Here is a 16,523-nt window from a genome sequence, read left to right on the forward strand (position 1 = left end):
CAGTAGGGAACAAATAAAATAAACATTTTCTGTTACCTAAATTTATGTGGGAAAAGAAGAATATCTGTAAAAAAATGTGCCAGTAACTTACTGTAGATTTTACATTTATGTTATTTACTGGCAACAGTTTGTTCAAAGTTAGATTTCACAACTTCTTGCCCCTTAATAAGAATATTCTGAGAGGGCTTGTGTTTAAAATAGCTAACCAATTATTTTGTCTTTGCCACATTGAGTTGCATTAAAATGCTCTGTCACACCAGTGAACAAAATTATCAATAATGGGACCATGATCCCTTTCATCATTACAGATAAGGCTAACTATAACAAAATTATCAGCATATTTTAAAATGTACCTGCTATTGTGCTGACTGTAACAATAATCAGTTTCGCACCCCTGAGGGGACCCAATAGATGATAACATAGGAAATTAAAAAGATGTTTTGTCCAGTGCTGTCCAGTTGAACTATACTTCACAGAGATGCACTTAGTCACATCTCTCTTTAATGATCTAAACATAGTCTAGACATAAATTGGGTTTTTAAAGGAACAGTATGTAGGATTGTGGCCAAAACTGGTATTGCAATCACAAAACGTGTGGCTAAAACTGGTACTGCAATCACACAGCTGGTGGCCAATATACCAAACGACAACATAAACATCAGTTGAGGGCTGCAACTCCACTTTTTAAATGACAATATCCTGGCCGGACTGCTGTTGTCAGTGATATAAGTATTTGAAATGAAAAGGATTTCTTAATGTCTAGTGACATTTCAGGGCCATTTAATGATTAATTGATATAAATTTCTTACATACTGTTCCTTTAAGCATTTTATGTTTAAACATCACAAAAGAGAGCCACAATGAGGTGTCTGTGAAATAAAGAAAATGGAGTCTTGTACATGTGGGACAGACAGTCAATACTTTCTGAACACTGAGTTACACACGATTCCTTGCCATAGGCCTACTCTCTCCTTAGCCCTATTAATAATGCCCTTTCAAACTGCAGAGAAAGGAAGCTGGCAATTATCCAGCTGGTAATTGATTATTTACAACTGTGTGGTTAGAACAGACGAGAAAGGGAAGCGTTTGCAAAAGATTTTCCTTTGTCTTTATACACCAAGAGCAATACAAAACATCCCTGTAGACATTAAAGTGCTAGAGAATCTGAAAGTGCATCTAGGGAATCTGTCTCTCTAATACACATGCATTTTAACCATTTCTTTGACAAACAGAAAAACTTACACCCTTGCCTGTCATCTGAAAATGTAATTAAACTTGACTAATAAACAGATTAGGAAGGAGTGGCCTACTAAATGGCTGCTATTAATGTTTTAAAAAATCAGCAGTCTGGTGTAGAGACAGTCTTTTTAAAACTTTATGCTATTGCCATATTGTTCAATGTATTTGATATTAATTTATTATACAGTTAATTTAGTCAGGCAAAATAGAAATGCCAAATACTCGTGTATTATGCCAATGACTGTTTGAGGTGCTAATTTGTAGTGCCATCTGCTGGTTAAGATGCGTTCATTGACTTTATATGAGCTAAATGTAGCGTGCATCAAGACGCCCAAATTTAAAAATGAAAAACATTACAATCAGTGTTGTAAGTTTTGACATTGCAATACTAAATAAATGACGGATTAACTGTAATTTAGAAATATATATATATTTAAAATGTTTACATTGTAAACACATTAACGAACAGGAGAGCGCCATATTGGAATATTCCAATTTCACCTAAAACGGGGGTGCCAGGTTTATTTATATGATTGTTTTTATTTGTATATTTAATTGACGATACAATACCTTATTTCGCTTTAAAAGTACACATTTGTATTCTTTGTCTAATAAATCTAAATATCGGAACTTGCTCGAATACTGATTGTTATTTACTGGACTGAGGCACAGGGCACAGTGGGACACTCGGCTTCAGATATGGCGCTGAGGGGTCTGAACGCTTTTGCTCGCGTTTTATGGACAGATACATCTAGAGCAGCAGTGCTCAGAGGAGCCATTCAGTCAGACTGTTTGAAATGCCGAGATGGAGGTATTTACTTTAACTGTATTATGCTTGCCTTTATTTATTATAGCTTCAGTCAGTAACGTTACATTCCACAGTGTCCAAATCCAATGTCATACTAAGTAAAGACACTGACTAGATAAAGTTGCGCCCCATACAACATGCACTTACATTATTTCGTATATATTTTCATGCAAAGTTGTAATTTACACGTGTTACTTAAAACAAATGTGCTGACCGTAATCTTGCCACAGCTACAGTCCTCTTGACATGTTACCATTAATGACATCACTTTGATTCATTTAGAGATTAACTTGTTTACAAACTTGCCAATATGTTTCAGCCAAACGCTATCTGTTGTCTGAAGATGTCGTGAAGCTGCAAGATTTTCAGCAGAGGAAACTTGCTGTCGCCCATCAGGTGTCAGGATCAAAAGGCAGGTATCCCTTGGCACCCTTTTAATAAACCAGAACACTAGCACTCAATACAATTGATGTGATGTGAATTTACCTACTGAATGTCTTTTTTCAGGTTATTATTTTGATATGGTAAATCAGAAAATGGAGAAAAATGAGCTAATCCTAAAGGATGAATTGAAACGTCTTTTGCACTTATGCCAGTCTGCCGAAGATGTTATTATCGCAAGAAATGCTATTTACAGGTAGAAGTCTGCCTTGAATCATTTCTTACCTCATCACATACATTACGTGTATACATTTAGTCCAAAGTAATTCGATAAATAGAAGATATATACTGTAGTTAGAAGATTATCACAAGAAATTGTTTTTAACTTTATTTGGCAGGTACCATGAAGAAAATCGCAACATGGCATTTGGGGAATTCAGGTTTGGCCCGCTTTTTATGAGGTTATGCTATGAGCTGGGTTTAGAGGATCTGGCAGCCACAACTCTAATGGATCCGGTACTTTCACATAAACACACAGCCTACAAAAGCAGATTGTATTTAAAGGTCACCTAATATGGCAATTTTAGGATGTAGAATTAGTCCCCAGAATGCGTATGTGAAGTTTCAAGTCCAAATACCGAATGGATAATTTATTATATAAGTTTTACTGGGATTTAAAAAAAATGGAGTGGGCAGATTTTTATCATTGCAGGGTGGTTGTGTAAACACACATACACCATACAATTATCTTCAAATACATAAAGTAATTCATATTAGGTGACCAACCATTAAGATTGTGCTTATGAAAATAAAATAAACATTTTTTGTTGTTGTTCTTGCCATAGGCTCTAAAAGGATTTTTTTCAGACTCCACATCTTTCAATATTACCATTGACATGTTGTTTAATAAAGGATTCTATGAAAGTAGGTTTCTTTGGCCTCTATCTCCATTCTAATGTGTTAATTTAAATCTGCATCAGTTTACAGTGTATGCATACTGTTTATTCTTGATCTTCTGACAGGTGGCCTTGACGTGGTGGGGAAAATGAAAAACCAGGGAGTGCCATTTAACAAAGACACCTTCACATTGGCAATGGCTACTTGCTATAAACTGGTAAAGGCTTGCCTTATAGAAGTGTGCTAGATTATTAAGTGCTTTGTATTAGAAAAATAACCAACTTGTGCACTAGCTGTTATATGTGAACATTGTGTGTTTATGTATATATTGTGCATATACACATACACAGTGTGCATCACTGTCAATTTAAAAAAAGTTTACCCCCACATTTTTTTTTTATTTTGTCATAATCTACTCAACCTCAAACGTTTGTCTTTGTAACATAAGAGAAATTTTAAACAACCTATGGAAAGAAAATTATAATTATTTAAAACCCTTGAGAGTGAGTAAAAAAAGACAAACTGTTTATTTTTTTAACTATCCTTTAAAGTTTTTAGATTTTGCTGAGTAACTCTGTACACATCTTTTCTTATGTCATGTGATTGGCAGAACACATCAAAGTCATATCATATCTGTTTGGCCCTGTTGGAAGAAGGTCAGACTAAGGGCAGTCTCATCCCACGACATGCCTATTGCTTTGCAACTGCCCTTGCTCTCAAACAGGCAAGTTGATTAAAATCCTAATATCCAATTTAAATTCATTTGATAAATTCGAGTTAAATTTTAATGCTTTATCCCTGAGTGTAATAACAGATTTTCAGTTGTTAACTGCTTATCATTAAACAGCATATAAATAATATAAATGATATAAATATTAATGTTGCTGTGGCTGAATAGGTAGATTATTGCATTAGCAATATAAAGTCGATAGGTTTGATTCCCAGGAAAAAAAACAAATGTATAGCTTGAGAGCATTGTCATTTGGTTTAGATAAAATCTAATCCTAGTTTGTAAATGTAAAAAATTTAAAATTTAATGTAATTTTTAATTATTCCTTGTATATTTTAGAATGATGTGGAGAAAGCTCAGACAATCTACTCTCAGATCATGTGCACAGACAGCCGACTATGCCAGAACCTGAAGGCAAGTTTGTTTGTGTGTTTATGTCTGAATGAATGCTTAATAGAGAGCTTGTAAATGTGTAACTGCTTTGTTTTTAGGTTCTTATATTGGCTATGTCAGGGTCCATGAAAGATGCAATATATGTCCTTACAACAGCCCTAGTATCAAAGACTCCAGTGTTTGTGAAGAAACCAGACTTCTCTCAGGAAGTGGTGAGATATCAACTATACCATTGGAACTAGACTTCTATACTAGTTAAAGGTGACATAGAATGATTGAACGGGGTATTTATCTATGTTCTGTGATGTGACATGTAGAGACATTTTTTTTGTTTGGGTCTGTAATGCCTCAGAAGCTTCCTTAAAACCTCTCTCAGATAGCTCTATTAGGGTGGGGGATTTTAAACAAGTGGTTTTGCACCTATTTGGCTCCCCCTACTGGCTTAACTTGCAATCTCATTACTGATTGGCTGACTTTGCTGCCACTCAAAAAATGTAGCCAATTATTTTAAAGTGGAGGGGCAGTGAGATGCCTGTGATGTCATAAGCATCAGTTTTTCAGATTGGGCAGTTTTCTGGCTGACATTTCTAAAAGAGGAATTTCTATGAGACAGATGTTTAGCATGTCTAGCGCATTTTGTATGTTCGTTAATGCGGGTAGACTACCATTATTCAACAAAGACATGGGAAAAAGGTTTTTTCATTCTCTGTACCCTTTTAAAGTATGGACGAATCCCATAGTACTTTTTTATTACTAATATTTTCAATCTTTACAAATAATCTAAATATAAAATCACGAAAAATATGTATCGAACAAAAAATTGCTAAATTAAACCTATATAGTATCTACCCTTTGGCTAGGTTACAGTTCTGACTGGTAGTGTATTTAAAAAACAGATTGCTTGGCATTTTTTCTCTTTTTGATCCTTTAATCTCTTTTTCTCTCTTTATGTTGTTTGATGCTCTTCTTGGTTCTCTAAGGTTAATGTGTTGAGGAAGAATAGTGCTAATAGTCTATGGGAGGGGAAAGTGGAGCAGGTGGTGAGACGATTAGAAGAGGCCGGCCAGATCACAGAGCAAACCCTGGATGATTTCCTGTGTCACACCCCTTTAGGAAAGAGAAGGCCTTTGAGAATATTGGATCAGGAAAGAATAACAAGTCGAAGGACTCTTAAACCACTACGGTCCACATTACTATCAGAGTAAACACAGAAGAAAAGAGTCTTCACTTTAGTGTGCAATGTTATTACAGTGAATATATTCTTCATCTGCTCGTTCTCAAGGATCATCTACCTCCAAAGGCTGTCATCTTCAGCTTTTGAAGTCATGTGTGGACTTGAAAATCACTTTGAACATGTTCCTCTTATTTGGGATCTGCATGTTTTTGCTTTAAAAAAATGCAACATGTTATTTCTGCTGAAGTCCATGTTTGTCAGAAAAATTAAGGACATTTTGTTAATAATACACACTGATAATCAGTGTCACTGTATAAATGCTGTAGGTCTTCTCTTTTAAACAGAAATTAAAGATTGTTTGATTAAAGAGCAGTAGTTGTTTTTGTATAGGTCAACAAACAAATACATATTTAAGAGTCAATAAAATGTTACTGAACCAGTGTTCATACAGTTCTACAACTTTTAACTTAGTAGAACATCATGTTCCTATTGTAAAACGGGCAGTTCTGGTCCTTCATTCTGATTGGTTTAAACGTGTTCTAAGCTTTGATAAAATACCAATTTAAACTGACGCATCCACTCAAAAAACTCAGTCCGTTTAAGTTCTGAATATGAATATGATCTCTTAACAAAAAAGTCCTTCACAAAAATGGAATTATCTAAGCTTTTAGCTCAAGGTAGGATGAAACTTTTTATGTTTGAAAACGGATGGTCTGTTCTTTCATTTTATATATTTTATGTTTACTTTAAGAAGAAATTTTTTCTGGGAGGCATTAACGTTAAACTTTAACTGGGTGGCAACTTTTTTTAAACGCTGACGGGGAAATTTAAGCATGCTTCCAAGCATATTTGATCCACACTTCAACAATTGCACGATATAAATGTTAATGTATAATTAAGATGATTGTTGATGTATTAAAATAAACACCACAGTTCTTATTGTGTTTTTGCTGCAATTGTGTTACTGCTTGACAACCGCGCTCTGGGACTACTTTGTTTGGCGAAAGAGTATTTGTAGTAATATAATAACGTTTTAGATGTGTTATTTTTTATGGCAACCTGCTATGTATATGAAGTAACCGTTTTATAAAGCAATAAAACCCGCGAAGCAGTTGTGTTACAGTGCATTTTATACCAGCTAAGGGGGTTTAGCTGTTGTAAAACCCGATTCGTGTCGTGTCTAACAACGCCCCTTAGCTTAGTAACTCTGTTTTGTGTAGTTAAAACCACGAGTAATTGCTATCTTGATACAACCGTAGCTCTTTTTTATTTTTATAAACAAACATGTTACTTTTAAATGCTCGTTTAAAGTCTTTAAGCTCTAAACACAGTAATGGTTTGTTACAAAAAGCACGTAGAAGAACAGTAACTCCTCGTGAAACACAAATTTGCTATCACCTATGTTTTGAAATTAAGAAAATGCTCGCCCAACGTGGGGCTCGAACCCACGACCCTGAGATTAAGAGTCTCATGCTCTACCGACTGAGCTAGCCGGGCTTGCTCGAGTGCGCCCCTTCTGGGGTTTCTCTAAAGGGGTTTCTCCCCAATGTACCTTGCCCAGAACTTGGACAGGCGCTAGGACCCGGGCAATGCTAGACAGAGGCTTATCGCTAGATGTGTGGTGATCCGACCAGACCGAGTCCATGCATGTGAGCTAGCTTAGCGTTAACAACAACCAGACGCCCACAAACGCGCATTTTCAGACTGATCCACGTAACATCAACTTTCGTGTAACAATTATTTTCTTTTCACGCTTTATCGCACATGTTTTAAAACCGAAGGTCAAGGTGGAGGCCGTTATTTGATTTGAAAGGGTGTAGGTCTGGGCATACACACACAGGGAGAGAGAGAGAGAGACTCCTGCCACACAAGATGGAGTGCCAGTGGAAACCTGACGAACATGGACTTCAGCAGATCTTACAGCTGCTCAAGGAATCACAGTCTCCCGACACATCCACGCAGCGATCCGTCCAACAAGTATCCTTTACTTGATCAATAAAACAACGTATTTATGGACCGTGGAGGAGGGACGGTATAACGTTAGTTGGCCTGTGATATTGCGTACACACTTATTGTACTTGAGATTTGTAACGGGCACGCGGTGACCGGGGCTGTGTTTAAGCGGTTTTGCTTACTTTCTGCTTAGTGTGGTCAGTATATGATGTGTCGATGTCTGTGATTTGGAGAATGATTAACATGAGCTTTAGATGAGAGAACGGGTCTATCTGCTGTCAACTACCCACATCACATACACTGAGAGAAACTGTAACATCGCCTCTGTGATTATTTATAAACAATCGTCTGATCTAATGTATCAACATGTGTGGCTCAAAACCAAGCGAGTTACCAACGTATATGACATTTTTAGACTATTTGGCGCTTTGGGAAGGTTAAAGCGGTGCTGTCTAGTTAGGTTGTTGATTCACAGCCTATGATTAGCTGCAGCGGTGCGAGTATTGATACCACTATATTTATATAATCGTCTTCAAGAAAGACGTGAAATGTAATTATTGTATTTATCCCACTTTGACTAAATTTTATTTCGCTCGTTATAATGTTTTATCTTGTCGTACGTCCAGGCTACTTTTGATGCCATAAAATGCGGCTCTACGTAGTTGTTATTAAAAACAAGTGGTGCCGCGAGCTATCTTTTGTCCTCGGTGTAATTTACCTCCAGTCCTTTTAAACCAGTCCATTTTCATATCACTTGATGCCATCATCAACCATAAATGCCATTTGTCGTACCATAGTTTAACAAATATGTTGGTTAAACTATATTCTACCCACGTAAAAAAATAATAATATTAACTATAGTAAATTGTAGTATTCTGGTAAATTGAAGTTATTATACTATAGTAAATTACAGTTTACTATTGATTGTTTACTAGTATTCTAAAACTATAGGATGCTAAATGAAAAAAATTTACAAAGCCATGTAGTATCAGAAATGTTGCTATCGTAAATACCAAAGTAAGTGTATGTATAGTAAATATACCGGTAGTAATTTTTCATGAGGGTAGTAGTGAGGTCATTGTAAATTTGTGGTTGCTGTGGTTTACCAAACAATTATTATAGTTGAACTAGTTATTTTAGTAAACCCATGGTTAATTTTCATAAGGGAAATTATTATAATTACACGTTGTTCACATCTTAGGCTTTAAGACATGTTTGACTAATGTATTAACAGGTTGCTATACTAATACTATTTATTGTAAGGAGCAAGCAGTTAGGTCACAGTTAATAAATTTGCATCTTAAAACATGCTTCCCTTACAATTTGTCTACTCTGTGGTTTACATGTTCCTTAATGCACACCACAGAAACTTGAGCAGCTCAATCAATACCCAGACTTCAACAACTACTTGATATTTGTGCTCACAAAGCTAAAGACAGAAGGTGAGATGAACCTCTTTAATTCTGAAGTTTTGATGGAACATGTCTGTAGAGCTGATGTGTTTGTGTATGTATATATAATATCTTCCCCTCTGAAAAATGTTTTGTACATGGACAAACATCTTGTGTTGGTGGTCTTAGCAGATGCAGGAAATTGCCCGCTGTTGATCTGCAGTGTGGTTATTTGTTGCAATTTATGAGCATTTATGCCATTATGCTTTGAGGGGAAATGTAATACATTAAAAGGGAATTGGGAATTGTGTTTTGTGTTTACTGGAAGGAATGAAACTGATAAGAGGAAGTTGAATCAAGCAAATCATCGTATATTGCTCTGTTTTAGACAGTGTTTAGTCTCACGGGTAACTTCTAAATTCAGCATCATTACTGGTGTTCTGACTACAGGTATACATTATGGTAATCTGTCAAGTGCACTGCGAGCTTAGCATTGGGGAGATGCTTTTATCCAGTGTGACTTACTGTGCATTCAGTCTTTACAGTTTTTGTTAATATGCATGTTCCCTTGGAATCAAACCCATGACCTTTGCATTGACAGTGCAGTGCAGCTACAAATATGGACAAAGTCCTTTGTTAAGTAACCAGTATTGTTTGTTTCTTTCATCGTATGCTGGTGGTTGTAAACTGTATCCTATTTTCTCACTTTCACACAGACGAGCCCACTCGTTCTCTCAGTGGTCTCATTCTGAAGAACAACGTTAAGGCCCATTACCAGAACTTCCCAAATGGAGTCTCTGACTTCATCAAAAATGAGTGTTTGCAGAACATTGGAGACTCCTCACCGCTCATTAGAGCCACAGTGGGTGAGTATGGACCGGCAGTGCATTTAGATTCTGGCTCTGAGCCATCACATAAACTTTATTATGGCTCTGGGTCTGTGTATGGCTTTGTGTCGTGTTTTTTTGTATAAGATGATTTATTAATTTCTGTGGTGTACCAGGAGTGTCTGGGTTAGTTGTCTTTGGTGTTCATGATCAGCTTGTGAAAAGGCACGTATATAGCGCTATGGTTCCAAGGTTCTTGGGAGTCTATGGCTGCATTTACACAGCCACCAAAATTAGATTTTTTTTAAGGATTCACCGAAAGGAAAATTCTTGTCCGAAGCCGAACAAAATTAAACACTCAGCCGAATACCGAACAAGCAAAGATTTTTTTTAAATTTGTAATTTTCCTAATAATTTTGCTAATTTTCTCACCATTGCGCACATTTAATTTATTGGAATGTCCCTTTTACTATATTTATTTCGCATTATTTACAATAAAATTTTATTATTTACAATGAACATTCCAGCCCTCATTATAGGGCCTTTTACACCTGGTCACTGCTCTAATCAGATAGATATCTGGCTTGGTATAACTGTTCCATCATTTAACCACATAAATGAGTCTTAGCTAAAGGTATGTTAACCTGATCTTCTATTCCTGCACGAAATGCAAATAACCTATTCATTACTCTGCCTTAAAGGAAAACACCACCGTTTTTGTTTAAATTTTACTGTTCTTACCTCAACTTAGACAAATTAATACATACCTGTTTTTTTTTAATGCGTGCACTTAATCTTTGTACAACGCGTTTTAAATATGTTAGCATTTACCCTCGCCCCATTCATTCCTTAGGATCCAAACAGGGATAAATTGAGAAGTCACCAAACACTTCCACGTTTTCCCTATTTAAAGAGTGTTACATGAGTAGTTACACAAGTAAGTATGGTGCCACAAAATGAAATGTGACAATTTTATTTTGTGACAAAATAAAAATGATAACTATATTATATGGTGGAAGAGCACTTAGTTTGCAGCATATCGACCTCAGCGCGCAGTAACATCACTCTCTCAAACTTCTATCAATATTACTGTGCCCGAAATGCTGCAAAGTAAGTTCTCTTTATCAGCTTAAAAAACTTTCCGCGTTTTATTTTGTACAACCATACTTACTCTTGTAACTACTCGTGTAACAGTCCAAAACATGGACGTGTTTGGTGGCTTCTAAATTCATCCCTGTTTGGATCCTGAGTAATGAATGGAGCTAGGCTAAATGCTTACACATTCAACATGCGCTGATGTTTTTCATCATTCTATGACATGAGATGAGCTAAAATAAATGTAATTGGAGCCAACTTATCCACAATTTAGTTGGGTAATGCATGACATCACCCATTTAAAGTTAATGAGAAGCTGTTACGCGCGCACCCTGTGTGAATATACCGTTAGTCAGATACAATTCCGATATGCGAAAACTGGCCTTTGTGTAAACCCACATCAGATTTCCCTTAATCTGAAATCATTACTCTGTGCAAAAAAGCCTTACAGCCAAATTAGAATTAAAGTTGTTCTACAACAGCAGCAATAAAAAGCAACTTTTTCTCTTATTAATTACAGTCGAGTGTACATTTTCAGACTTTCAAATAGATTCACTCTTTCATCTGTGACCGAAAGAAATATAAGAATATTTCTAGCATTGCTTTTTTTGTGCTGGATTTTTATTTGATGTGAGATTTATTTTGGCAGAATAACAGCGTGAGAAATCCCCAAAGCGTGTGTCTAACGTCACGTGGGAGTTAACCTTGCAGATAATACTACACACAGAAGGATACGTGTTACTGCCAAGTTATATTGTTTGAGTTTTATGAATAAAACATACCTAAAGTCTTGTACATTTGAGTGACACCCGCGTAAGTTGATCCAGAACTCAAGCGCAAGTCGTCGCGCTCATAGCAACTATACTGTCTAATGTAAACATAATAACAGATACACATTGTGTCTTACATAAATGTAAACTTATGCTACAAAAGAGATATGTGGTTATCGTCAAAAGATTGGATCTGTGCATTAAGACTTGCAGGTTACATGTAAATTTTATTTAGTTTTGAAAATAATTAGTATTGGTTAAATAAAACATGTTTGTACATGCAGTAATAAATATAGTGATGTATCTAATCTCATCGTTTACATACGGGCTAAAATGACATGTTGACTAAGTTGATTAATCAATAACTTAAAATTATATATACAAATTATTTATTCCCATTTTAAAGATTTTTTGCCAGAACCACTGTCTGTTTTAGGCTTCAGCGATGAATGCTATACGAAGTATAGGTTTAGCTGACCTAGATTGAGATGCATGTTAATTCTAAAGTAGTTTTTTCTTTATTTTTTAACTTTAACACAGTCTGCATTTAAAAGTATAGTAAAGCAAAATATTGATCCCCTATTGCATTACACTGTTGTAGTCAGCCATGGCTAACATTGAGAAAGCACTTTAAACGTATGCTGGTTGCGCTAAAGAAATCACCTTCGGTCTTGTCATTTAGGTCATGCCTAAATAATCATTGGTAGGTTAATTGAAAAAAAATAATCAATGGATCGATTGATTTGATTGATTGAAAAACAATCATTAGTTGCAGCCTTAGTTCTCATTCTGTTTTGATGTTTCGACATGTCTTCGAATTTGCGAAAACAACCAGATTTAAGTCGTAGAGAGTAGGTTAACTGGTACAGGTAAGTCTAAATTGTGCATATTTTGAAAATGTACTACATTAAATGTTTTTGTTCTTCAGGTATTTTGATCACAACTATAGCATCTAAAGGGGAGTTACAGAACTGGCCAGAACTTCTACCAAAACTTTGTTCACTGCTGGACTCAGAAGACTATAACACCTGTGAGGTGAGACCTACACACGCTTTCTGTGCTTTCTGATCCGGATTTCATTTGGCATTACAATGTGTATATAAGTCGTCAATGCTAAATACTATGGGGTGGGGAAAAGTATAGGAATTGCGATTCAGTCTTCGAGCGATTTGCAATGATTTACAAATGTCAAAAATCGATGTTATAAAAGTACGTTTACAAAATAATATCGTGACGTTATTGGAACCATAAGGCGGCTGTCAACTGCTGGAGCGGTGCAGTATGCAGACAGTTTAGAGCAGTGGTCTCCAACAGCACCTGGTTGACCACACAAAGTCTATGAGTTGCCAACCAAACACATTTTTTTTTACATATTTTATAAAGCTTGGCTTATTTTATACATGTTAACATTTAAACAATGATAAAACATATCAACAAGCAAAAAATTATATATATCGATATAGACTATACAATTGTGGTGCTTAAAATCGTGTACAAACGTAAAGGTTCTTGACAACAGCGCCTTTAATTCACTTTGCCGCATCTGACTTGTCAATAAATGAGTGCAAATAGCTTTTCCCAAAACCTGTCACTGATTGTTGTTAAGACATAAAAACAAAAATATGCACATAGCGCTGGTTGTGCTGCATAAGACAGAGACAGTAATATTGGCAATGTGGAGCAGTGGTTGCGATGTGGCAGTGTGTGGAAATTATGGCTGGTTAACGTGTAGAATTAATAAGTCGTGTTAATTTTTTTTACTTTGTTTTAATGTCTGACAGCAGAAAAATACCATAATTTTCAATGAGAATGGCTTGGCAATGTGACATAATGATGTCATAAATATGCTTATTAGTATGTCAAGAATTAATTCTGAATCAAATTGGCACCCTAAGAATAGATTCTGAATCAATTTGTTGAGGGTCCAGCGATTTTTTTTTTTTTTTTTTTATTGGGTCAGCAAAGCCACATTTGGAGCACATGAAAAATGCATTTGACCATATTGCAAAAGATAAACGATCCTGGACAGCAGTGAAGGATTATTTACTTGCAAACAACCACTAAAAAACACTATCATTATGCATTACTATATAGACGTAATAAGTGATTATGTAGTGATCACATGAGATGGGCCTATGCCAATGTGCCACCTCCGATCACTCAAGACAGATCTTAATACCAGGTGAAAACAGCGTTTCTGGTGCAGCCTGTGATCTGCTGTAGACTGCTGAAGCTTTTTGTGTTCTTTTCACCAATCACATATCTCAGTATTTCATATTTTCCTCCTTTTTAGTTAGTGGTTAACTAAAGCTTTAGGATGATGGGTAGATGATAAAGACTTGATGTCTAAGGCTGCTTTATCTAAGCTCTCAGCTGTTGCTCTTAAACATGTTAGCGACGCATGCCTGTAAAGGGCGTCATCATGAACAGAACATATGTCATCATTTTGTTGTCTGTTCATGGTAAATGTGGTGCCTATCAAAATGTCCTGTTGCATTTTAACATTGTATCATTTGACTTATTTGGTTTGTTATTGTCTTAATGCACACACACAAAATCTTCCTTCACTTTTTAATAATTTGTCATGTGTATGTCAAAACAAATCAAGAATCAAAATTGGACTCTTTCTTGTCTATAAAATGTGTAGGCATTTTATCACATGTGTTAGAGTCATACCCAAATGAATCTTGTTGACAGGCGTTGACAGTTTGCATATTTGAGGTTTGGCCTGTAATTAGGATGGTGCTTTTTAAGCTCGATTGCTGCGGGCCTTTTGTGTGAGTAGCTTTTATGTCTTGCAACTTATTACTGTTTGTATTGGGGTTAAGCAAACATGGCAGGCCATACCCCTGTTGAGCCCAAACCGGAGATGCTTTTATGTACTAACTAGCATGCACTAATAAAATAAATTCAGTTTTACACACTCAATCATGAACAAAAAGACTCTCAGCATACGCAGTACAATGTGCTTCTCTGTGTGACTGTGAGACTCTTGCTGAGCAGGCTTGTTAGCACAGATTGAGGTCAGTTATTTTCTGCTGTGGAGATCAGATGTGATCACAACTAAGCACAGACATGATTGAAAGACAGTGTGCTTTACTGTTTACACTTACAGTATCTTATTTCTTTAGTAGGGCATGGCTAGGGCAATTAAAATTGTTGTTCTTAATATGCCAGAGAATTAATCCAGTAAATTTCAAATCTACACACAAAGGCTTCGTTCATACTGCAGGGCTTAATGCTCAATTCCGATTTTTTGAAAAAATTAGATTTTTTTGCAAGGCCGTTCACATTTCCAATAAAATGCGACCTTTTGTGATCTCCTGTGTGAACGTGAAATGACCCAGAAGTGACCCGCATGCGCATAAGAGTACTCCACGGTCAAGGACATCACTTGTAAGCTAACGTTAAACATGGATGTCAACAACGGTGTAGTCAACAGTGGAGCTCTTTTTGCAATATTAAAGTTATTTTCCCAACGGAGCCAGCACAATTACAATCTTCTGTTTTTTTATGTAAAATGTAAGGTAACATTTGTTTAATTATTCCTCATATCATTTTAAAGCCACGATCTACAGAACATCACACAAAAAACATTTTGATAACTACACCTAAAAAAAATAAAGGAGATCCTGCCTTGGAAACTCCGGCTACAATTCAGTGTTTTTATATAATTTGGAGATTTAGCGCGTCAAAGCAGTCATGACAAAAAAAACGACAAATGAGAAATGACAAATAATTTGTGTTTGTTACTGTAAATGATAAAAACTAAGCTTTATATACAATTCATTAAACGTTAATTTATAACAAGAAAAACACTGAAATTAATGATTTTATAGACACTACGCGTTATTATTTAGCATAGAAATACCTGCTTCCTTGCTTTGACTTTGATCATCTCTGTATTCACTTTAGATACAGAAAGACCTGATGAAATTATTTATTTCAGGAATCTCTTTGCTATCATTTGAAAGTGAACACACGAAGACAGTCGTGTCAGGCATAAATATAGGTTTGGTGCAGATATTTTCCGTTTCAGCACCGAAATTTAAAGAAACGGCTTACCTGTTTTGTAGTTTAACTTTTGACAAAATAACCAGTTTGTTTTAAATACATTTTAAAAACTTATACCCGTCGAAAAACATCCGTTTTTTAATGTTTAGTTTGATGAACTCCTAAATATGAGACGAAGAGCACCTAGCCTGTTCGGCTAAATTGCATGCGCAAGCATGGCCAGCACGCAATAGCGCAACATCGATACAACGAAACGCAATCCAAAATTTACAGACTTAAATTAGATCAGAATTTACGTTTATCATAAATACAATTTTTTTTTATAAAATAAGGTCAGAAGTAACAAAGTGCAGAACAAATGTGCAAAATGCCTCAAGTGCACGGAAACAAAACACAAGCCAAATAGATAAATCAGATAACCCAGAGTGATTTATAAATAAAATAAAGAAATTATTAAAAGAACGAAAGTATAGCCAGAATTGCCAGCTTTGTCTTTTAAATGTGGAAACAAAGAGGCAATGGTTTATAAACATAGAAACCTCTTATGGACGTCTCGACCGGTCACAGGGGTTGTTGGATTTATAAACGCATTTTAAAAATATTTATTGAAAGCTGCTACTTATATTATTCGCAGCATTATAATAATATGCTATATATTAATATATTTGGAGAACGCTGTTATATGTGAAATCATATAACGTGTGCACCCATACGGCCAAAATTTAATGATGTGGAGCAGTGTCGCCCATGGTTGTTGTTTATCTTATCGTTCTTGCCTACTTCAATGCAGAATTATGACGTTTGTAGCGTATCAGTGACGTACGGGTCGGATCCATGTGGCCTGGCCGTTC

The 16,523-nt window shown here is 35.8% G+C and overlaps 2 protein-coding genes and 1 non-coding gene across 6 annotated transcripts in view; 2 read left to right on the forward strand and 1 right to left on the reverse strand.

Annotated features, from left to right (window-relative positions):
- The first annotated feature begins 1,915 nt into the window (after positions 1-1,915).
- Positions 1,916-5,989, forward strand: ptcd2 (pentatricopeptide repeat domain 2). The gene is made up of 10 exons (XM_065266828.1): positions 1,916-2,050; positions 2,367-2,459; positions 2,555-2,684; positions 2,827-2,944; positions 3,274-3,352; positions 3,451-3,542; positions 3,936-4,049; positions 4,395-4,469; positions 4,547-4,660; positions 5,429-5,989. Exons 1-10 carry the CDS (start codon positions 1,939-1,941, stop codon positions 5,651-5,653), a joined length of 1,152 nt encoding a protein of 383 aa, XP_065122900.1. The 5' UTR covers positions 1,916-1,938; the 3' UTR covers positions 5,654-5,989.
- A 1,057-nt stretch (positions 5,990-7,046) lies between these two features.
- On the reverse strand, positions 7,047-7,119 carry trnak-cuu (transfer RNA lysine (anticodon CUU)). Its single transcript has one exon. It is a non-coding gene; the product is annotated as a tRNA-Lys (tRNA).
- Positions 7,120-7,225: 106 nt separating this feature from the next.
- Positions 7,226-16,523, forward strand: part of tnpo1 (transportin 1) — a 33,718-nt gene continuing 24,420 nt past the window's right edge. For 3 of the 4 annotated variants that reach the window (XR_010532206.2, XR_012336705.1, XM_073814657.1), the window contains exons 1-4: positions 7,226-7,599; positions 8,942-9,017; positions 9,683-9,832; positions 12,587-12,693. Coding sequence is in view for 2 of the 4 variants with exons in the window: in XM_073814657.1 (XP_073670758.1) it covers positions 7,495-7,599; positions 8,942-9,017; positions 9,683-9,832; positions 12,587-12,693 (438 nt within the window). In the remaining 2 variants the exon portion in view is untranslated. The remainder of the gene's footprint in view (positions 7,600-8,941; positions 9,018-9,682; positions 9,833-12,586; positions 12,694-16,523) is intronic. The other variant, XM_065267112.2, reaches the window with a different exon arrangement.

This window comes from Paramisgurnus dabryanus, chromosome 5 (assembly GCF_030506205.2).
Source record: "Paramisgurnus dabryanus chromosome 5, PD_genome_1.1, whole genome shotgun sequence".
Classification (NCBI taxonomy): domain Eukaryota; kingdom Metazoa; phylum Chordata; class Actinopteri; order Cypriniformes; family Cobitidae; genus Paramisgurnus; species Paramisgurnus dabryanus.